The sequence below is a fragment of the Silurus aristotelis genome (genome assembly GCF_946808225.1).
Source record: "Silurus aristotelis genome assembly, chromosome: 20".
NCBI classification, from domain to species: Eukaryota; Metazoa; Chordata; class Actinopteri; order Siluriformes; family Siluridae; genus Silurus; species Silurus aristotelis.
In genome coordinates, this window is record NC_139593.1 from 5,786,400 (window position 1) to 5,810,182 (window position 23,783).

Genomic DNA, 23,783 nt, shown 5'->3' on the forward strand with positions numbered 1-23,783 from the left:
CATTAATGAACGATTCGTTAATTCTGAACGAGTCTTTAAGTCATATTTAAGACTCGTTCACAGAAGAATGAGTCGTGTCAAAGAGTGATTCGTTCATTTTCTACTGCAAAGCATATTTTTTAAATCTTCAAGTCCGAGTCGTTTGTTCTTTTGTCATGTGACTCTTGTAGAAGCTATGCAGTGCATTACATAGGAAACAGAGTTGAGTTGTTCATTTCATGAGTACCCGGGTTCGAGGGGTTCGTCCTTTGGTCACGTGACTCCCATTAAACGCTATGCAGATATATATATATATATATATATATATATATATATATATATATATATATATATATATATATATATATAAATAAATTATTGTATGTAGACATGTCGGGGATCTACTTATATCTACTTAACTAAATAACTCACAAAAAAAAAGATTCTTATATTTTGATGAAGTCACTAAAACGATCCGATCTTCCCATCACTAATAGCCACATCTTGAACTTTGTGTGTGCGTTTGAAGGGTGGGGTGGGGTTTTGCGGGGGGGGGGGGGGGGGAAACTGGTTCTTTCGGGCTCGGTATGTATTAAAGTCACAAAACTTTTATTAAAATAAATATACACACAGCAACACATTAAAGTGGGCATGCAGAAGTTAAAACTATGATGCTATTCAATCTATATAGCTATTCAATTTCAAACAATTGTAAATAAAAAGCACAAATATATCATGTACAAAATACAGCAGGCAAACTATAATGCAAAATATTATGAAATAAAAAGGATTAAAAGACCACAGGTTCCACATCTAGTTCATGTTTCCACTAAAACAGGGATCCCCAAAATACTGCCTGGCCCCACATTTGGAAATGTTCCTTTCAACAATGCAAGAGACATATTTTGAAAACGTAAATTTAAACATATTTTTCACTCATATCATATCTGAATTTGACAATAAAGATCAACTTTTAAACAAAAAATGTTCCTTAGTTACTTATAGAGGAAACTGATTGCTGGAACTATCAGCTATGAGCAAAAATCCATACCGTTAGTTTTTCTGGGTTGCTGGATCGGCTAACAAGGTCCGTTGTCATTACGAGAGCGGCCTCTAGAGGCATATCACTTACGCAACTTGCTGTTTGTTTTTAAACATGAGACTGTGCGCTGCACAGAGAGCGCTATATTATGTTTATTAGTTATATTTTATTAATTATATGATTACATTTATTAATGAATATGATTTTATGATTCGGTGCAATTTTTTTTATTATAAAGTACATGGAGTGTTTTGTTTGTTTTTAATCCAGTATCCTTTTAAAAAATTATCAGTTGATCAATCGGTTATCGGTAAGTACAGTCCAACCAAGCTATTGGTATCGATAAAATCCACTATCGGCCGACGTCTAGTTATTACCATAGCATCATTATTTGTTCGATTCACCCAGTAATTATATGCATATGCATAAGTTAGCAAATGCTTTGATTTCAATTGCAATGAATATAAAAAGAATGTCATTATGATAGTAATAAAGCCGATATATCTCTTGAAAAGTAACGCTCATTTGTCTGTATGGTGCAGAACAAAATAATAAACTAATCTAGAATTAGGAGGCAGAATATATACATTTAAAATCATAATAAAATCTACACAGTATTACTGGAAGTAACTCCAGCTAATGTCATTTTCTGTTACAGACCGACCAGCCCCCCAATAAAGAAGGGATCAATTATGTGGTGCTCACAGAAAAAAGTTTGGGGACCCCTGCTCTAGAGTTTAAGAGCTACCAGCTTTAATTGACAATTTCTGACTTTCGATGACCACATACCCATTTTTATAAATTCTAGAGAGTTCCAGTTGAGAACATTGCCTGGATTAAACTGCCCACCATACATATAATACGCAATCTCATCAGGTGGCAGAACAGAGTCCCACATGTGCACATCAGTCAGCATCCCTACAAACGACTGCGCAGCGTCGAATCCTCCACCGTAATTATCTTGCTCTTGAGCCAAAATAATTTTTGGGATTCCAGTTAAAGAGCTTCCGGGTTTGACTCCTTTTCGTACACTGGGGTTTCCGTTGACCCACAGCTGAGCGAGTCCTGTGCTTGCGTCCCAGGTAGCACAAACTGAATTCCAGACGTTGGATTCATCCTGCAAGCCAATAAACTCAACAGCTTCTCCTAACACATATAAATGATACACTCCTTGCTTTGGTTTGAATATCAAAAAGGCGTTGTCTGTTGATGGCAGGGAAAGCGAGAACATGCTTTGAGCTCTTCCAATGTCGGAGAAAGCTCGCAGACACACGGAAACGGTGAAGAAGATCTTGTTCACGTCAGGGTTGAGAAACACATGATGGGTATTGGATGCCACAGGAAACGTGAACATTTTACCTGAAAGATCTTAACATTGAATTAGAAACAATTAGTTATATTTTGTATTAATTCATAATTGATAAAAAAAAGAAACAACCAGTAGATGAACCTTGTCTTTCAGCCACAGTGAGGAGAACCAGTGAGAATATGATCGCAAGTCTCTTCATTTTTCAATCTGTGTAGGAATTATGTATAGCATTGAGTGTGTCCCGTATTTATATGCGTTCCTGTTATTGATTAACATGAATTAAAAGTTATATGACTGACCTTTGGATTGTTTTTCACTGCAAAAATTGCATCATGTTGCTGTTTATGTCTGACAATTTCTCGCAATAAGCCCTCTATCAATACAAGATGCACAATATGTGTTTTGGTATCAGCCAGCGGGGATAATAAGGAACAAACCAACAAAACAACTTCATCAGAACACCCTTTATGTATCTGGTGTACTACCTGATAATAGACAGACCATAAAAGTTATATATGATAACAAACAGAACTTGTTTATCATATAATTATCATAATCAAAAATCTAATCCAAACAAACAAACCACAATAATGACTGCATGTTTAATGGAAGAAGAGATTATATTGAAATAGGATTTGTTAGCAGGATGGTCACAATATAATTTGGTCTATTGTTTCCAGCAATACCACTAGTGGTTAAGTGATATTGTGACCATCCTGCTAACAAATCCTAGTGTTGAGTCGAACATGAACTATTCGATTCGATAGTAATGGTATTAATGTTGATATCGATATATCACAAAAACATACTTACCTACTTGGAGATGTGGTAGACCAAAGTTTAAGGCATTGGATTTTAGACCAGAAAGTTGTACGTTTTAATTCTAGGCCCAACAATCTAACATTCTAGGCCCTGTGTAAGGCCCTTAACTCCTTTGCTTGGGATTATCGTGTCGGTTGAATGCTGTAAACGTCTAAAAAGAAAGGATTTTTTGCCCTATTTTCAGGCTCATCTGTCCTTTTCTCTGTTCCTCTGTCATGGTTTTGTCCTTGATGAGTTGATAATTTACTTTAAGAACCTTTATTGAGACTTTAACTGCAAACACGGCCATTTTCAACAAACTAATTTTTTACAATCAGCGTTTGTTTAACAGTAAAAAGATATTCTCCAAAGTTCAAGAAAGCGCACCATGGTGTCCCACAGGGGTGTGTATCAGTCCCCCTTTATTATTCTTTTGCTACATTAAACCACCATGGACATAAAGACATCTAGAGATGTTCCTGCTCCAATGGATTACACTTTAAGAATAAACAACCTCTTAATCAATACTCCAAATAACATTCTAGATGCTGTTTTTGTTTTGGTCTAACTGACTGTATAAGACTGTGGAAAGAACATTACTCATAATCACACACTCTAGTGCTTATGATATATCTCACTCTCCAGTCTTTGTAATGTTTTAATGATTTATAATCACACTCTCGGTGTCATCTAGATAAGGACGGATTCCCCTTCTGAGTCTGGTTCCTCTGAAGGTTTCTTCTTCATACCATCAAAGGGAGTTTTTCCTTTCCACAGTCACTCCAGGCTGCTCATTACAGATAAATATATATACATTAAAATATAAGTGAACTTTGTTCTATAATTCTTACATACTGTAATGCTGCTTTGAGACAATGTGCATTATGAAAAGTGCAATAGAACAAAAATTATTACAAACATATTTCTGGCTTTTAGCTTCTACTGTACATTTTTAACAGGATTCTGGAAGGGGAGAGGATGCCTGAGGAATGGAGAAGGAGTGTGCTGGTACCGATCTTTAAGCATAAGGGAGATGTGCAGACCTGCAGTAACTACAGGGGAATTAAGTTGATCAGTCACACCATGAAGTTATGGGAAAGAGTAGTGGAAGCCAGGCTGAGAGAAGAGGTGACCATCTGTGAGCAACAGTATGGTTTCATGCCGAGGAAGAGCACCACAGATGCCTTATTTGCTTTGAGGATGTTGCTGGAGAAGTATAGAGAAGGACAGAAGGAGCTGCATTGTGTATTTGTGGATTTAGAGAAAGCGTACGACAGGGTGCCGAGAGAGGAGTATTGTGGTATTGTATGAGTAAGTCAGGTGTGTCAGAGAAGTATGTGAGGGTGGTGCAGGACATGTATGAGGACAGTGTGACGGCAGTAAAGTGTGCAGTAGGTACGACAGACTGGTTCAGGGTGAAGGTTGGACTGCATCAAGGATCGGCCCTGAGCCCTTTCCTGTTTGCAGTGGTGATGGACAGGTTGACGGACGAGGTCAGACAGGAGTCTCCCTGGACTATGATGTTTGCAGATGATATTGTGATTTGTGGTGAGAGTAGAGAGCAGGTTGAGAAGAGCCTGGAGAGGTGGAGATATGCGCTGGAGAGAAGGGGAATGAAAGTCAGTAGGAGTAAGACAGAGTACATGTGTGTGAATGAGAGGGAGGGCAGTGGAGTGATGCGGTTGCAGGGAGAAGAGGTGGAAAAGGTGGAGGAGTTCAGGTACCTGGGGTCAACAGTGCAAAGTAATGGAGAGTGTGTTAGGGAAGTAAAGAAAAGAGTGCAGGCAGGGTGGAGTGGGTGGAGAAGAGTGACAGGAGTGATTTGTGATAGAAGAGTATCTGCAAGAATGAAAGGGAAAGTTTATAGGACTGTGGTGAGACCTGCGATGTTGTATGGATTAGAGACAGTGGCATTGAGTAAAAGACAGGAGGTGGAGCTGGAGGTAGCAGAGCTGAAGATGTTGAGGTTTTCGTTGGGATAGACGAGGATGGACAAGATTAGAAATGAGTTTATTAGAGGGACAGCACATGTAGGATGTTTTGGTGACAAGGTGAGGGAGGCGAGATTGAGATGGTTTGGACATGTGCAGAGAAGGGACATGAATTATATTGGTAGAAAAATGCTGAAGATGGAGCCACCAGGTAGGAGGAAAAGAGGAAGGCCAAGGAGGAGGTTCATGGATGTGGTGAGGGAAGACATGCAGGTAGTTGGTGTAAAAGAGGCAGATATAGAGGACAGGGTGGTATGGAGACGGATGATCCGCTGTGGCGACCCCTAATGGGAGCAGCCGAAAGAAGAAGAAGAAGAAGAAGCTTCTACTGTACATTAATGGTACACAGTTCAACGTGTTAATGAAGCTGCCAGATTCAGGAGCACAGCAAAGCAAAGTGAACGACATATAAAAGACAAACGTCTTTCTCATAAATTCAGATAACACTTCTGATTTCTCTCAGGAGCTGCACTCAAAGACTTTAAAGGATCTAGAAGACATAACATTACTAAAGAAACAGTGTTATTTGAGTCATAATATACCAAATGCGGATCAAAGGTGTTTATGTGATCATGAGAGACTTGTTTCAGGACTGAACCAAAACACTGGACCATTTTTTACATTGACTTCAGGCTTAAATAACCTCAGGGAAATCTGTTAGAAGGTTTTAAGGGACCTGTATATCACAATATATATTTTATTATGCTTGTTTTTTTTAAAAATCAGAGCAAACAGGGCTTTTAATAAGACTATCCTTTACAAATTGCTTTATTTCGCCACTTTTTTTTAGACATATTCAGAGAGTGATTTTATAACACAAAAGTGATGAAATGGCATTTTAATGTGACACGGATTTTGTATTTAGATGTGAATTATACGCACCACAATGTTTTTTTTCCCATGGAGTATTTAATAGATCACATTACAAATAAACAAACAAACAAATAAATACAGAACAAATCTGTAATAAAAAAAAAAATCTGTAGATAAATAAATAAATAAATAAATATATAAATAATACAATAGCATAAAAGCAAAAACATTTATAATAATTATAATCACTTTTTTATTTAAGGACAAACACGGACGGATGAACAAATAAATACAGAAACAAACAAGTAAATAACTAAATAACTAAATGCTGAAACAAACAAAATCAAGTGAATAAATAAATAAATAAATAAATAAATAAATAGATAGATAGATAGACAAATAAATAAATAAAGTGAAATATAATTGATAGATAGATAGATAGATAGATAGATAGATAGATAGATAGATAGATAGAAAAATTTAATGTAGAAATAAATTCAATGCATTTATTTAATTATGTCCTGGTATATAGACAAATATTAATTTAAATATTTATCTCTGCATTTATTGATTTATTTAATGATTGATGCATTTCCTTATTTCATTCTTTATTTACGCATTTTATTCTTTTGCACTTAATTTCTGCATTCATTATTTTTATTATTCATTGGTTAATTGATTGAAGTCGTTTTCCTTCGCGCGCGAGCTCCGCATTTTTATTCGAGCATCCGTTGACGCCGCAGTTTGAATACGGATCGCGCTTTCTGATTGGTCAGAATCACGAGCTTATTATTGGTTAACGCATTCAACACGCAGTTCATGGCCCCTCCCACCACGTGGATTTCACGTGTCACGTGATTGAGTGCGGCGCAGTGCAGCGCAGCTGATGGTTTGCGGGAGAGTGAAGCGTCCTCCATCTGATTAACGCCACTTTTACTGTCGGAGAACCGAAATGTAAGTGTTTATCGCACATTTACGCTTTTTTATATTCTATTAGGTAAGTTTTAAGTAATTATTTGAGTGATATTGGGGGACAATTTATCGTTTCATCGACTCCATTTTGAACAAAAGACCCGCAAACGAGTCCAGGAACCGGTTTTATATTAATTACAGCAATTTATTTTGATAAATCATTAAAAGAAATCTTCAATAATAAAAACTACCCTAGCATGATCGTAATTTATCCGCGCACGCGCACAACGATTTGCCCGAGCTCTATTGTATGCAGATTAGCAAAAATATAATTAAAATAAACATGGTACAAATGTAGTGATTTATTTATTTTTACTATAAAAGATCAAATTAAGAAGTGAAACGTGTCAATAACAGCTTTGCACGAGTTTAAATAACTTATATGCGCAATTACCTTGTGTTAAATTTTTTATTTCGCACCTGTACTCGGGTAAGATCCCGCCTACCGAATACCTGTTGGCTGACATTTCCCAGTTTCTCGCCAGTGATTGGTTACAATTTCTGACTGCTCATTAGTAGCCAATCAGGGCGTAGGAGGGTCGAGTTGTCGAAAACGATTAGGAGAAAAAGAAGTGTTCTGTTAAAGGGTCGTTGACCAGCCCAGTTTATCTGGTTATCGTGCTCACACACACACACAAAAGGTTTCTCCAGATATTTTGCTTTGTCATCGTGTCTTCAAAGTCTCCATAACTCCAAACCAAATGTGTGAGAAAACCCACAGTGACCTCATGAACTACATTCATTACATATTTTGAAAGGATTTCCTCTGTGCTTGTTTTTGAACCCTTCTTTCTGCTCCCTGATCCTCAGCAGACACCTGACCTACATGTGATCCTCACTGTTTTGGCCTTGAGACATTGTTTTTCACCCCTGGCTCTCAGTTTGTTCTGTTCAGAAGGTGCTTTGTTTCTCTTAGACTGCAGAAGTAAATCCATAACATATTCCTACCTTAGCAACGGCCAATCAAAAGGGCGAATCCTTCTTGTAGTCTGAGACAGTAAAAAAAAAAAAAAAAAAAAAAAAAACAACAACCAGCAAAGAAACCAATGAACATTAGTGCAGTTTGTATGTCCTTGTTATTCTACAGCCTTCAAGATGTCTGCTGGAAACGCCAAGATCGGCCACCCTGCTCCTCAGTTCAAGGTCACAGCAGTGGTGGACGGCCAGTTTAAAGACGTCCAGCTTTCCGACTACAGAGGTACGTGTAGAAATCATCCTCTTATGTGAGGATTATTTAGTTCCTTTTTCATGTTTTTTTTGTTACCTCGCTGAACATTGGTTGAATATCTTCAGGGAAGCTGCTTTAACGTTAGTGAGAACATGCACCAAGTTGTCTTACGTTGTGTTGGTAAACGATAAACATGTGCACCTCGTCATATAATGTAATAAAATATATAATCGAAACAGAGTAAAACACCATTCACAGGAGAAATAGCTCTGCATCCCGTAGCAGGGTCTCCTCTAGAATTCTCAAAGATGGTGTTATTTTTTATTTATTTAATTTTTTTTGAAGGAAAGTATGTCATCTTGTTCTTCTATCCTCTGGACTTCACCTTCGTGTGCCCCACTGAGATCATTGCCTTCAGCGATCGGGCCGAGGAGTTCCGGAAGATCGGCTGCGAGGTTCTCGCCGCTTCCACTGACTCCCACTTCAGTCACCTGGCCTGGTGAGGAACCTCGGTTTTAAAGTCACGGTTTGGTACAGTACAGGGGGAAGAAATGCAAAACATAGAATTGATTGTCGTTATTAACGTTTGTAAACATAAACAGTTTATATTTTTTTAAAAAAGCATTCGTTTTGCTTTTAATGATAATTGCAGATGGCAAGTTGACAACCATGCTCAAAAACTCAAAAATTTACAACATTGTTAAGACACAAACATCTGGAATTAATTTAAATAATCTGCATAAATTAAATATGCAAACATTGAAAACAATTGTTTGAACGTATTAAAGTCGCAGTAAATCACGTTCGATTAGTATGAAATTATCCCAAACTTTTTAAACGTTGTCTCTTTCTTTAGTCTGAATCCTTTGGAAGCCTGTGTACGTGCTTTTGTGCACATTGGACCAGGAGTTTGTGTGAAGATTCTTTTCTCCCTCCTTATCAAACGTTGCCCTGTTAACCTGCCGGTCTGTGATGAGGACTGTTAGGCAGAGTAGCACAGATACACAGTGAGAAGTAACGAGCGTGCATTTCTGGAAACTTCTGCAACGTTCAGGCTTGGTGTGATACATTTATTTAATACACGAGTTTCACAATTTCAGTTGAATTACTGAAATAAATGAACTTTTTCACAACATTCAATATACATACATACATGCACTCATATAACCCTAAGCCTGACTTTAACACCTTCATAAAATCCACAGGCACACTCCAAAATCTAGTAGAACATCTCCCCAGAAGAGTGGAGGTTATTATAACAGACCAAAAGAGAGTAAATGTGGAACAAGAAGTTCGAAAAGCACATAAAAACTTGCACTCAGGTGTCCACATACTTTTGTAGAAATGGGTGCTTTTTTATTTATGGCACACCAAAGCTGTAATTCTAGAAATGTTCTCTAGTGTGAGAAAGAGGTGCTTATGATTAATATCAACCTTCTCATGCTGTGTCCTGTCTTTTGATAGGATCAACACCCCGAGAAAGCAGGGAGGTCTGGGCTCCATGAACATCCCCCTGCTGGCGGACCTGACCCAGTCCGTGTCCCGCGATTACGGCGTGCTGAAGGAGGATGAGGGCATCGCGTACAGGTGAGTCCCACACTCATTATCAAACGTTAAATATTAAAGCCTTACACATACAGCATTATCTCTGTGTGTTCTTGCAGAGGCCTGTTTGTGATCGATGATAAGGGCATCCTCAGGCAGATCACCATTAACGACTTGCCAGTGGGCCGCTCTGTGGACGAGACCCTCCGCCTGGTTCAGGCTTTCCAGCATACCGACAAGTATGGAGAAGGTGAGTTCATCCTGCCTCCTGTGGTCACATGACCTACACGAAGCTGGCGGTACTGCTGAGATTTGGATTCCAAATTCCTCCACTGATAATCGGATCAAAGAGCCTTTTAGCATTTTTTCATTGGCTGTATTTTGATCAGAACTAGAATCTGATTGGTTAAGGTAGCTCTGATGGCAGGGGCTTGTACAGTGCTTACTGAGAAGAGAGCCTGAAAATGCTTAGCAGACGTGAGTAACCAGCTTTTCTATAGTGCAGAGTGAAGAACAACATGACCTGCTGTTACTGAAGTTATCCTAAAATGATTGTTTTCCTCACTAAGATTGTTGACATTGAAGTTGTAAATTCAGGAATCCTTGACTGACCTTTTTACTCCACTGCAGCTATTCAGAGGTGTGTGTGTGTGGTTCATTATGTAAAATTTTATATATTAGAATTTTATAACAAACTTATGAATAAATTAAGGACAATAAGACCTGCATTCAAACAAAAAGTAAAACCAAATAAAAACCATTACATCCATAATGAATACACCTAAAATACACAGCATGTAGTGTCAGCGATTCACCTCCAGAGGCTGCTCTCGTGCTGTATAACGTAACCCAGAAAAACTATTGATAGTTTTTGCCGATAGTTCAAGCATTCACCTATCAGTGCAGATCAATCGGCAAAACCGATGAATCAGTCGACCTTTAGTACGAATGATGTATTTTAAATACAAATAAAATACCCCCTGTTGTCCTGCAGTCTGCCCTGCTGGATGGAAGCCTGGAAGTGACACCATCATCCCTGATGTTGAGAAGAGCAAAGACTTCTTTTCCAAGCAGTAACACGTTCCTCACACCTGCCCCTGAGACCACCCCTAGAGGGGATACTGAAGCACTTCATTCTGAGCTCTGATTAGACCACAGTGTCCAGATTTTTTCCTTCTGCTGTTTGAGTCTTAGTGAATACCAACATTAACACGTTCAGTTTCCGTTAGTTGTTACCTCTGATTCATTTAGGGTTTATTTTTTTATTACAAAAAAAAAAAAACGCAAACATTGCAAAAGATTTTGTATTTGTCAACATCTGCTGTGATAACCGTTCTGAGATACGTTGTCTAATAAAGATGGTGGTTTAAAATCCCTTTTTCTTTTGATTTATTTGTGGACGGTCCTGGGGTTGGAGTCAGGGTGAGGAATCTTTTTTTTCTTTTGCCATTAGCCCTACAGTATTTATAGCTGTTCTGCAAGTTGTGGATCATCATATGACTTACAACTGGTGGATTTTAGATGAATAAAGGAGCCAATGTTGAGATTGAAATCCAAAACAACACCAGAACATTGGTTGATGGTTACCTGGCAGAGGTGATTATGATCAAGATGATGTTCTGGCCCGGCTTCACCAGGGTCCGTATCCCACTGAATCCTGAACCTAAGGCGACTTCTGTAAGGAGGTAAGAATACACACTGGATGGGGAAACGCCCGTCTATTCACATGTTCATCAGATATGTTTACAAGCAAGTGAGTGATCTAATTGGTTTGAAAGGTCTTTATATGAATGTCTCTATTGTCACGATTATGCTTGATTTGAATAAAATTATCAGATTTAAAGTGGTATTGATAGTGATGTAAATAGGAAAATATTTGCTATGTAAATGCTCAAAAATGTTTACAACCCAATTCCCAAAAAGTTGGGACACTTAAAGCAAATAATCACATTGTTATTTATATTTAAGTAATTATACATAAATTAATATTCTATTCACAATAATAATAAAAGTTTAGACAGAATATATCCCATTTTAAGGACTTTTTTTTTATTATTATTATTTGATCGCTGCAACATGCCTCAAATAGGTTAGAACACGGCTATATCTGGGACCACAGGCACTAATGCACTCCCATACCATCAGAGATGCAGCTTTTTGAACTAAACACTGACAACAAGCCAGATGGTCCCTCTCCTCTTTAGTCCGGAGGACTTGGTGTCCACTGAAAAGTTTAGATTCATCTGTCCATTGATCAGTTTTTCACTTTACATCAGTAGAACTTTGGCCTAGAGAGGATGTCCGCGTTTCTGAATCATGTCGTCGTCTTTGCATGATAACCTGAAATCTAACCTGCATTTGTGGGTGACATGACAAACTGTGTTCACAGACAATAATTTCTGGAAGTGTTAATGAGCCCATGCAGTGATTTTTATTACATAATTATGTTTTAAATGCAGTTCTGCCTACGGGCCTGAAGATCACAAGCCTCCAATACTGATTTTTACTCTTGTCCTTTATGCTCCAGATTATTTGCAACTTTTAATATTATGTACTGTAAATGATGTTCAACGGTTTTGCAATTGCATGTTCAGTAAATGAGGAACATTATTCTGGAATTGTTCCACACTTTTGTAGACAGTCTTTTCACAGATTGGTGAAGCTCTGCCCATCTTTACTTCTGAGAGATTCTAAGATGCTAATTAATACCCAATCATCTTACTGACCTGTCAATTAACCTCATTAGTTTTAAAATGTTACTTCAAAAATCAGATTTAACGATGGCTTGCGGTGGTGCCTATGTCTATTTATGCATCTTTTCCAATCTTTACGAAATGGTAAAAAATGTAAACAGTACTTAGGGCATCTGCAATTAGTTTCATAAAACCCATTTAGACATGCAGAGGACCTTTTCAAACTCCATACCGACAGTAAACTGAGATCAGACTCGAACTGGAGACACTGAAGCTGTGAGAAACTCGGCAGATGACTTTGAAATATAAAATATTTGAAGTTGAGTTAAATATAAAACATGAATCTAGCTACTTTCTGGACACTTGTGTAGTGCTGGAACTCTTTCGCATTTATTTGCAGTTCTTTTATTTATACAATAAAAGGTGTTAAACATTTGTATGGAAAGTGGAAGCTCTGTGGTTAAAATGTTGGACTTTTTATCAGATGATCATTAGTTCAAATCCCAATGGTTAGGACATGTGCAGAGGAGGGACATGGGGTATATCGGTAGGAGAATGCTGAGGATGGAGCCACCAGGAAGGAGGAAAAGAGGAAGCCCAAGGAGTAGTTTTATGGATGTGGTGAGAGAAGACATGCAGGTAGTTGGGTTGAAAGAGGCAGATGTAGAGGACAGGGGGAATGGAGACGGATGATCCGCTGTGGCGCCCCCTAATGGGAGCAGCCGAAAGAAGATTAGTTCAAATCCCAGCATCACCAACCTGCCACTGTTGGGCCCTCGAGCAGGGCCCTAAACACTTAACCGCTTATTTAAGATCATTCAGGATAAGGCGTGTGTCAAATGCTGTAAACGTGTTAAACATATAAAACGTGTTAAGCCTTCTGACCTCTAGATGGAGGCCTTTTACAGATGAAATGTTTTGGTGTTTGATGGGAAAGTTCTGTCATGTTTATAAAAACAGCAGGTGATACACTTGTCTCCTGGAAGACGCTTGATGTTCAGCGATGTCTATCCAGGTCACATTACGTCTTTACCCTGTGTGTAGATCTTGCGTGTGAGACGATTCAAAGCTAGTTCAGCTGACCAATAAGGGAAGCTTTTAGGCTCCAGTTGAACACGGTGAACACATTAATCTTGAACACCTTTTACGGGAAATGGTATAGATCTGCTCTTTATTTAAGAAAATCAACATGTAATAGATGGTGGTGTTTTCTGTAAAGAGGCATTTGACATTTTGAAGAAGGAGTCTCCAGTGTCAGGACACGGTTTCTTGCTAATATGACAAGCTGTGCTTTTTTAAAACTTCAACAGAAAAAAAACCCCAAGCAGGCTGGTGAGGGAATGACTGTTTCAAGCTTTAATTTAAGTAATAACAGGAAGAGACAGGCCACATTGTTAAATGTAGCTATAAATGGATAAAAGGTATGACTCTTGACACCCTAAATGCTGTAGTGAGTTGTCAGGAGTGCAGCTGTGCGCCTCTGGTGCAAGCAAATTGGCCATAACTAGCTCTTATGTTACAGAAAGTACAGTAAACATATATTAACGCTGATCCCTGACTCGGATAAAGTGTCCTCATGCCTCCATTTGGGGTTACCGAGACTGGGCTTGGCTCTCTAATGCTACCTCGGGAACAGGCGTGGACTTGTTGCTCGTTATTACATCATGGTGCACCTTCTTTAAGCAGGTCTTGTGGTGAAAACAAGAATGATCTCTAATAGCATTGAAGCATAGACTGGTACCTGGCACCAAGATCCTTAAAGTTCTTTATGTTGGGTCCTTCTTTGGAGCAGACTTGTTTGTCCAGCACGTCAGATAGATACTGATTCAGATTACGATCTGGGCAATTTGGAGGACATGTCATCACCTCGAAATCTTTGTCTTGCTCCTCAAAACATTTCTGAACATCAGTTTGGATATAAGGTCCCCTGGTAGTCTAGTGGTTAGGATGCGGCGCTCTCACCGCTCTTCGATCTCCGGTCAGGGAACCAACCCCAGCCATTAGGGTTGCACAAGCCTTAGTGCCGGTCTCAAGCCCGGGTAAATAGGAAGGGTTGCGTTAGGAAGGGCATCCAGCGTAAAAACATCAAACATGCGGATGGTCCGCTGTGGCGACCCCTAATGGGAGAAGCCGAAAGAAAGTTTAGTTTGGATATGCAGGGCTCCTGCCATTAGTGAACATTGTTCTCATATAGGGGTGTAACTTGGTCTGTTCCAAAGTTTAGGTAAATGGTATGTCTCATTCACAGGAGTCTGACCCAAAGATTCCCAGCAGAACATTGCCCAGAGCATCACTCTGCCTCACTTGCTCATCTTCCTCCCATAATCCATCTCTGTTGCCATCTCTTCCCCAGATAAATTTTGCACTCGGCTGTCCTCATGAACACTAAATCCTGCTCCCAGTACCATTAGGAGCAAGATAGATCTCACGATCTCAAGACATGTGCACATATTAGAGCATAGCGGCCAAACATTCCTAATATGCATATATGTCCAGGAGGAAAACTGGACAAGCCAAAGGAAACACATGCCGGAATGTAAAAAAAAAATAAATCCACACAGGTGGCAATGCTGAAGGACCCACGGTACCGCCACGGTGCCTGTGGAAAAACCTGAAATAAAAAAGGTGTTTCTAACAAGTAATTAGCGATGTTTTTATTACTTCTTGATATAGTTTGTGTGTCATTTTACAATCAAGAGGACTTGGATGGAAAAATAAGGATTTAGATCCCTTTAGAGATCCCTTTTGCTTTATGATGTCCAGCACTGTTCATAAGGTGATCATTCAACCTCTATGTGTAGACATAGGTGGTATGTATGGGGGGTGTAATAAGGGGGGGCAGTTACAATAAAGTCTTTCAATCACTTTAATATCAGTCACCGCTCTACCTACAATTCTGATAGCCTCAAATCAGCACCACACACTTGGACACTATATGTTCAGTAGTGATCTATTTCCAATAACAGGGGCATAAAGTGACCCATGATTTTTATGAGATAGCAACTGTATGAGAAATCTTTTTGAAATACTGATGTTCATTACAATCCAAAAAAAAAAAAACCCACCTCAGACTAACCACATGACCTCAGTAATTGGCAAGACCACTTTGGAAATGCCGTTTAAGGATGTCCAGCACTGTTTAGAAGGTGATCTTTAACCTCGACGTGGAATAGGTAGTATGTATCAGGGTGTATAATTACTGCTCCAATAAAGGAAATTATTATAATAATATTAATAATAATAATAAAAAAATGGAGTGTTTCCAATAAATAATCGAAACCCTAGAGATTTTTATACTGAATTATATAAATCGTGTTCTGAAGTGGTTTGGATGTTATTTTGCATTGAGGAGGACTTTGAGATGCCTTTTGCTTTATGATGTTCAGCACTGTGCATAAGGTGATCATTAAACCTCTATGTGTAGACATTGGTGGTACATATACTGCATCATTGGGGGTGTGTGGGGGGTTACCTGCTCACTAGTGATCTGTTCTGACTGACATGTGGATAAATTTGATGCATAGTGACCCTTGATTCCTATATGAGATGGCAATTGCATTTGGATATGTTTTTTTTTAAATACTGATATCAAAGCTGTTCATGTAAATAATAATAATAATAATAAAAAAACATTCATTAACCACGTGACCTCAGTAATTGATTGAAGGTAAATAATGGGAAATAAACAATGTGGCAAAAACCATCACCAGCACCACCAACAATAACAGCAAGAAATGTAAATCTATTAATAAAACAAATCTGCTTTTCACTGACGCGACCTCAATACTTTTTTTTTTTTTTTGTCTCTCTCGATTCTTTCACGTCGTTTGTGCTTGCGATCGCTCTAAATTTGTGCAAACTACCCGGAAAAATGTGCGCGGTTCTTATTTTTATCTCAGGTTTTCTTTTCGCCGAAACTGTTTTGGGAACTCGAGAGTCAGGGAAATTCCCCCAAGTTTCTTCTTTTCTTTACCCATTCACACGCGCGCGCGGGTCATTCACTGAACTTCAAAGCGAAAAAAGAAAAAAAAAAAAAACTGTTTAAACCGGTAGTGTGGGCGGGGTTTCCTGGCAGTTTTACTCTCAATGACGTACATGTTAAATATTTGCCCATTTTTGGAAACTACTTGTGACGTAAGCGCGTTCTCGTACACGGCGCGCGCACTAAGAAAAGTCAGAAAAGTAATGAATGATCTCTGTTTGTACATTCAGGATGTATTATTACAAATCACACACACCGGCTGGATCGTTTTTACAAGTTTTTTTTTACTTAAATAAAATAAAAATGAAAAAAAAAAAAAAACACCCTTTACAGTAAAGATTTCTCTGAAATAACCTGACGTAAAGAGTGAAAATAAGTTATCGTGATGTATTCATAGGATATCACTCGCACAAAGATGATGAAGTTTTCCTGACACGTTTTCAGTCCTTTCATTTGTCTTTTGTGTGCATTTCATCTGGAACCATACGAACAACATGTTTATAAAGGAAATGCTTTAAAAAACCACAACAAAACAAAAAAAACAATACATACACGTAGCAACACATTGGAAAGTTTTCTACAAGAAAAATGATTGATTCAGTGCTGCAATAATATCAAGACATCTTCCAGTGTTTCCCCTTTTTTTTTTCCTTAAAAAAAAAAAAAAAAAAAAAAAAGTCCTTGAGTTCTTCTCAGTACGACTTAATTTTTGGGGTCAGCATTAACTGGCACCCGCTGCTCACGTGCGTCATGACTTTCTGCTTTAGCTGGGCGACCTGCTCGCGCAGCATGGACGCGGTGTTGGACAGACCCGCGTTGTCCGACTTCAGCACCTTCACCTTGTCCTCCAGCCGCGAGATGCGCTCCAGCTTCCGTCGTCGGCACTTGGTGGCCGCGAGCCGGTTGCGCAGGCGCTTGCGCTCGGCCTTCATGCGCTCCTGGTTCTCCATGTCGACCGGCGAGGTCGGTGGCGAGCCGTCCGCGCACGCGCCGTGCACGTCGGGGACGATCTGGGGCTCCTCCTTGAGCGCAGAGATCCTGGGCGCGTGTAGGGCGTGCGGGAAAGGGTGGTGGTGGTGATGGGGGTGGTGGTGGTGAGGCTGCTGCTGATGCTGCTGGTGAGGGTGGTGGTATTGGTGGTGGTGAGGCAGGTAGCTGATGGTGGCGCTGGGGTAGGTGGAGGGCGCAGCCGCTTGCTGGACGCTAGTGTTCGGGCTGCAGCTGTTCAGCGTAGCGTAGACCGGCGCATCAGGTGGCGCGCACGGCGGCACACCTCCGGCGCCCAGCGACACGTTCGGCGGCGCCACCTGGTTCATTTTGTGAAGCTCGTCCAGCGCTTTGACGAAGCCGTCCGCGAAGCCTTCCTGCTCCTCGGTGATGGAGCGACCGTACAGGTGGTACTGACCCGGTGTGGGGCTTGTGATCACGCCGCCGCCGCTTTGCGCGATGAGACGCTCCAGCTCCGGAGAGGCGAGTTTCAGAGAGCCGGCGTCTGCGCTCCCGGCCGGGTAGAAGTCGCTCTTGAAGTTGCGGTAGGGCTCCACAAAGCTGGTGCTCATGCTCTGTTTTAGGAGCTTGTAGTCGCGCAGGGTCACGGCGTCTGGATTGCCATAAGCAGAGAGAAACGAGTCGTCATGATAAAACGGCTGCTCCATTTTGGTCGATATGTGACACATTTAGAAAGCAGGGCTTTTTTTTTTTTTCTGTTTTCTTTTTTCTCTTTAAATGATAAGATTTCTCAAAATATGTAAAGAATATGAGTAAAACTCTTATAGCGCACACTGTCCATACATCTTTTGCGTAAGTTCCGTAAATATTAACGGGAAAATCAATAATCTACATGAAAAAAAATGATCCACGAAAAAAAAAAATCAAACTGTACCGAGTTTTCAGACGCTTTTTCCCCTTTTTTGTGTCCTTTCACAGCTCACAGCAAAACGATGCTCCAAACACTCCTTCCGATACGCTATACACACACTCGTATAATACGGGTACGCACACATACACACACTCGTAGACCGCGAGCGCGCGCACGCTTCCGCCCCGCAGCACGCGTCGTCTGAAATTCACGCGCGTCGGCGCGCCTCCGTTTTATACGCGCGGAGCGGGGGGTGGTGGTGGGGGTTACGCGTCGACCTATCGAGCGCCACGCGCCACGCCCCGGTCGGGTGACGTGGTTGCCAGGAACTACCCCCAGAGTTAAAAAAACAAGGCACGGGGGCGCGCGCTCTCGCGTAGTCTCGTTTCCACAGACGCAAATGCGACGTGCCCGTTAGAAGAAAACACACACTTACACACGCGCGCGCGCGCGCGCGCACAAACAAAACTAAACAACCAAACAAGCACTTTTAGGAAACTTTCCCGCAAATGGTGGGAATGTAGCTTCAGCAGCAAGAGCCCCAGCTCAGTATTATAATCATATTGAAACATAAATAAATTAATAAATAATTAGATGCAATTATAAATCCATCCATCCAGTATTTGAAGGGAAAACATTGATAACAAATTTGAGATTTATAGGAAATAAAACATATGGTGAGCCCTGACTTTTCCATTTGTGCTTCTTCTTCTCTGGATGCGGTCGGGTGAAGACCCTTTCCCTTTCCCTTCACTTGAACTAGGAGATCCAAACCTGTTCCAGCATGACAATCCCCCGTGCACAATGCCAGCTCCATGTAGACGTGCTTTACATGGTTTGTAGTGGAAGATCTCCTGCTAAAGAGGTATAAATACTATTGCACACCTTTGGGATGAATGTGAATGCTGACTGCACCCCAGGAACCTCCTCACCTCACCTACATCAGTACCTGACTTTACTGACGCCATTGTAGCTGAATTAACGGAAACATCCATAAAATCTAGTGGAACATCTCAGAAGAGTGGAGGTTAGTGTAAAAGCAAATGGGGACTAAATGTGGAATAAGATGTTCAATAATGGCTGAAAACTACACTAGTGTTTATGTGTAGTTATAAAGAGCTTGTATGGCCATTATCAAATATTATCAAGTCTCTTCAAAAACACATTTACTAAGTATAAAAGCTGATCCTTTTTAATTGTCACTTTGGCATTGAAAAGACATCAAAATATCTCATTTATTTCCATTTGAACACAAAGGTCTCGACTGATGATGGATAGATGGATTCTATTTCATCATTGTTTTTTTGTGTGTTTCATTTATGAGTGCAATACTGTTTACATTCTGTGTGTAATACATGGGATTCCCGTCCAGCGTAGGAGACCCATACACGTACCGAGGCCTAGTTTAGGTGGTTTGACCTACCAGCACATATTTTGTGAGGTGGGAAGAAACCGGAGAACCTGAATGAAACCTACACAGACTCGTGGAGAACATATGAAACCACCTATCTACCACACACACACACACACACACACACACACACACACACACACACACACACACACACACACACACACACACACACACACACACACACACACACTAAACTGCGCTCAGGATGGAACAAAGAATCTTGGAGATGGGAGGCAGCAATGCTTCCCACCACATGAGCAAATGACAGCATCAACACTCTACTTCCTGTTTATATAAGTAATATGGAAATCTGATATAGCAATATATGGTACATATAATAGATACATGTTATGTTTGGATTTCTCAGATATAGAAATATATGTTGGATAGTTGTACACATATATTTCAAAATATTACAGAAATGGCTGTAACATGTGTTTTCCCAACACACACACACACACACACACACACACACACACACACACACACACACACATATATATATATATATATATATATATATATATATATATATATATATATATATATATATATATGATCGTATATGGGGAAAGGAAGTTTATCCTTGTATTTAAAAAAAAACACACACACACACACACACACACACACACACACACACACACACACACACACACACACACACACACACACACACACAACAAATTATTAATCAGGAAATGAGCTCAAATAAAACAAACCCTGTGAGCTTCTTATCAGGTCTTTCATAGACTCTATCAGGTGTAGCAGTTTACCAAATAATGACTATTTCATTCAAAATAGGTATATATTTTATATATTTATTATGTGTGAATTTTTTAAAAATGAAAATCTTACAAAACAAATGTGCTATGATTTGTAATGTTGCGTTTGATAAGCGTATAGAATTGAATTTCCCCTGTTTCTATTTTTCCCCCCACAAAAAGTGCACTGTGGCAAAAGAAAAATGAACACAGGAGGGTTCCGAAAAGTGTTTGTTTCATTTTTGCTCATTTCCTGACCAAATAATGTTAAGTTTAGAGCAATAAAGGCTTTATATTTGCCGTTTTGGGTCTTTTTTTGGTCCCAGGGATTGTTGGCCTGTTCTGTTAGTGGAAAGTTCAAACAGCTTGAATATGGTAATTAACAGCTGAATGTAATAGTTGTCTGTTTTCTTTTTATTTCCTGTCTATTGAATTAAATTTTTTTCAGCTACAGAAAATTTGTACAGATTTATAGAAGGTGAAATGATACTAAATTATGAACAGTGGTGTAAACTAGCAAATTACAAATACTCTCGATTCTGTCATTAAGTCGATTTCCTCAGGAATTGTACTTTATTAAGTATTTTAAAAACAGTGTTCTTTTACCTGTGCAAATTTTAGTGCTGTATCAGTACATTTACTGCAATACTTTCCCTCAACGTGTCATCGCTACTTTATGTTTTTTCCTGTCAACAGTGATTGGCTAAGGAGAATCTTCAGTTCAGTGATTCCCGTCCAATCAAGTCGCACATAGAAAGCTTGCATCAGACAGATTTTACGACGCGTGGCAACAATTTTATTTAGTGTGGTGGATGCTTCAACAAGCTACAGCTACAAATACAGCCTTCAGTGTCCTTGGCCACAAGTGAAAGAGCTTTTTTTGCAGTGAAATTGAAGAACAGCAATTGTGTCATTACGTCAAATCAACTAGACCAGTTGAAAAATCAGCATTCAAGAGATCTTCCTCTAATTTGAAAAAACCCAAGTAAGTTTAAGTAAGTTCTGAATATATGCTAATTATCATATCTTAAATATAAATATGTTAAATGGTATGATTTGTGATAGAAGAGTATCTGTGAGAGTGAAAGGGAAGGTTTATAGGACTGTGGTGAGACCTGCGATGTTGTATGGTTTAGAGACAGTGGCGTTGAGTAAAAGACAGGAGGTGGAGCTGGAGGTAGCAGAGCTGAAGATGTTGAGATGTTCATTGGAAGTGACGAGGATGGACGGGATTAGAAATGAGTTTATTAGAGGGACAGAGCATGTAGGACGTTTTGGAGACAAGGTGTGGGAGGCGAGATTGAGATGGTTTGGACATGTGCAGAGGAGGGACATGGGGTATATCAGTAAGAGAATGCTGAGGACGGAGCCACCAGCAAGGAGGAAAAGAGGAAGACCAAAGAGGAGGTTTATGGATGTGGTGAGGGTAGACATGCAGGTAGTTGGGTGAAAGAGGCAGATGTAGAGGACAGGGGGGGTATGGAGACGTAAATGTGCAATTTTTCTGGGAAATTGTAGTTTTTATGAGCCAATGTGAATTAGGGATGCACCAAATGTACTTTATGATTTTTCACTACTCTTTCCACCACTGATTATGTATGATGGAAACAGTTTGGGCTCCATAAACCTAAGGTCGATTCCCAGTTCAAAACAAGAACATTAATATAGTCGACCCCAAAGCTTTTAATTGCAAAACAATGAAGAAATGTAAGGAAATGTTGCTGTAACTCGGTGGTTTGCTGATAATAATAATAAAGCAATGGACTGATTGCGGTTAGTGCCCTTGTGGCATTTTACCTCAGTTTCTCTGCTGAGAAGAAGGGCCATCTGAGCCGGCTTATGAAATCTCCTCCACTGTGTAGGATGGAGAGAAAAGAACGAGGAGGTGTGGAGGACAACGGAGGCATGCGGCCTCGAGTTTGAGTTAGTTCAATTTCCGAGCACAATTTCCTACAGAGGGTTTGCCAATTCGATCCATTTCAAATGCCATATAAGCACTATATATAAATATATTCAAGGTTCAGGCTCAAGGTTCAAGGTTTTTATTTGTCAATGCCATCATGTGTGCAGACATACAGAGGAATCGAACAGGACATTCTCTTCTCTCTTATCAAGTGTTTACATTGTCAATGCAGTACAGAGAGTTTGTATAGGCAGTCAGTGCAATATAGACAGATTTTGAGGTAACAGAAGTGTACTTGTAATATATATATATATATATATATATATATATATATATATATATATATATATATATATATATATATATATATATATATATATATATACACAGTATATATACAGAATTCTGCGGGGATTATAAAGTGTCTTATGTGCAATAAAGAAGTGTGAGAGTTCAGGAGTTGGTGGGAGAGGGGGGAGGACAGAGAGAGCGAGAGAGTTCAGCATCCTGACAGCCTGATGGATAAAGGTGTTTGAAAGTGTTGTGGAGCGAGCTTAGAGGCTCTGGTACCTTCTCCCTGAAGGCAGGAGGCTGAAGTGGAGGTTTGATGGGTGTGAGCTGTCAGCAGCTATGCTGATGGTTCTGCTAGCAACTTCTGCATCTAATACACAACACACAGCTGATCTCCTGCTATAGAGCTCTGATTTTTAACCTGTTGAACATGAATGACTGCACCCCAGGCCTCACCTATATCAGTAGCTGGCTTTACTAACACTGTATTTGAATGAGCACAAATCTCTAAATACACACTCCAAAATCTAGTGAAACACACCTGCCCAGAAGAGTGTAATTATAACAGCAAATGGGGAGTAAATGTGGAATAGGATGTTTACATTTGTTAGCAAGTTGTAAGTGTAAAGATCCTCAGAGCCCCAGTGCAGTGTGATAAGACTTCAAGTGATGGCATTTAAAAAGCAGGAAACAAAAACAAAAACTCTGTACAGGTGTGTGTGTTTTGTTGCATTGGTGAGATAACACACGGTTCTGACACAACACCTGTTTTTGAGGAGGGAAAGACATGGGTGTCTGTTGAATATGTTAATATGTGCTGAATCAGTACACACCAGGTTTACTGCCAAAAGCATTCAACCCACACAAGCTCACACACACTCATAGATCTGGAGGTAACCTCAGGTGTCGTGTCCCTGCATGCCGTGTGGGCTTATTGTCTTTGGGAGAAGTATCTATCCATCTATCAATCTATCAATCTATCCATCTATCTATCTATCTATCTATCTATCTATCTATCTATCTGTCTGTCTGTCTGTCTGTCTGTCTGTCTGTCTGTCTGTCTGTCTGTCTGTCTGTCTGTCTATCTATCTATCTATCTATCTATCTATCTATCTATCTATCTATCTATCTATCTATCTATCTATCTATCTATCTACCTACCTACCTACCTACCTACCTACCTACCTACCTACCTAAATACCTAAATACCTACCCATCCACCCATCCACCCATCCATCCATCCATCCATCCATCCATCCAT

At 39.7% G+C, this 23,783-nt stretch overlaps 3 protein-coding genes across 4 annotated transcripts; 1 reads left to right on the plus strand and 2 right to left on the minus strand.

Annotated features, from left to right (window-relative positions):
* Window positions 1–1,172: 1,172 nt before the first annotated feature.
* Window positions 1,173–2,578, minus strand: LOC310716042 (serum amyloid P-component-like). The gene is given in 3 exon segments (XM_083522868.1): window positions 1,173–1,820; window positions 1,823–2,389; window positions 2,472–2,578. Coding segments are annotated over 3 exon segments (687 nt in total). The 5' UTR covers window positions 2,530–2,578; the 3' UTR covers window positions 1,173–1,758.
* Window positions 2,579–6,741: 4,163 nt separating this feature from the next.
* Window positions 6,742–10,992, plus strand: prdx2 (peroxiredoxin 2). The gene is made up of 6 exons (XM_083522884.1): window positions 6,742–6,889; window positions 7,995–8,105; window positions 8,421–8,574; window positions 9,540–9,662; window positions 9,740–9,870; window positions 10,615–10,992. The coding sequence occupies exons 2-6, from the start codon at window positions 8,003–8,005 to the stop codon at window positions 10,695–10,697; spliced, it is 594 nt and encodes a 197-aa protein (XP_083379010.1). The 5' UTR covers window positions 6,742–6,889; window positions 7,995–8,002; the 3' UTR covers window positions 10,698–10,992.
* Window positions 10,993–16,561: 5,569 nt separating this feature from the next.
* junba (JunB proto-oncogene, AP-1 transcription factor subunit a) lies at window positions 16,562–18,361 on the minus strand. Of its 2 annotated transcripts, XM_083521944.1 has the most exons (2): window positions 18,178–18,361; window positions 16,562–17,895 (listed from the first exon to the last, which is right to left on the minus strand). In XM_083521944.1, exon 2 carries the CDS (start codon window positions 17,852–17,854, stop codon window positions 16,988–16,990), a length of 867 nt encoding a protein of 288 aa, XP_083378070.1. In that variant the 5' UTR covers window positions 17,855–17,895; window positions 18,178–18,361; the 3' UTR covers window positions 16,562–16,987. The 2 variants fall into 2 exon arrangements, with proteins under 2 accessions (XP_083378070.1, XP_083378069.1); XM_083521943.1 differs by lacking the exon at window positions 18,178–18,361 and having other exon boundaries at window positions 16,562–18,160.
* Between the last annotated feature and the right edge of the window lie 5,422 nt (window positions 18,362–23,783).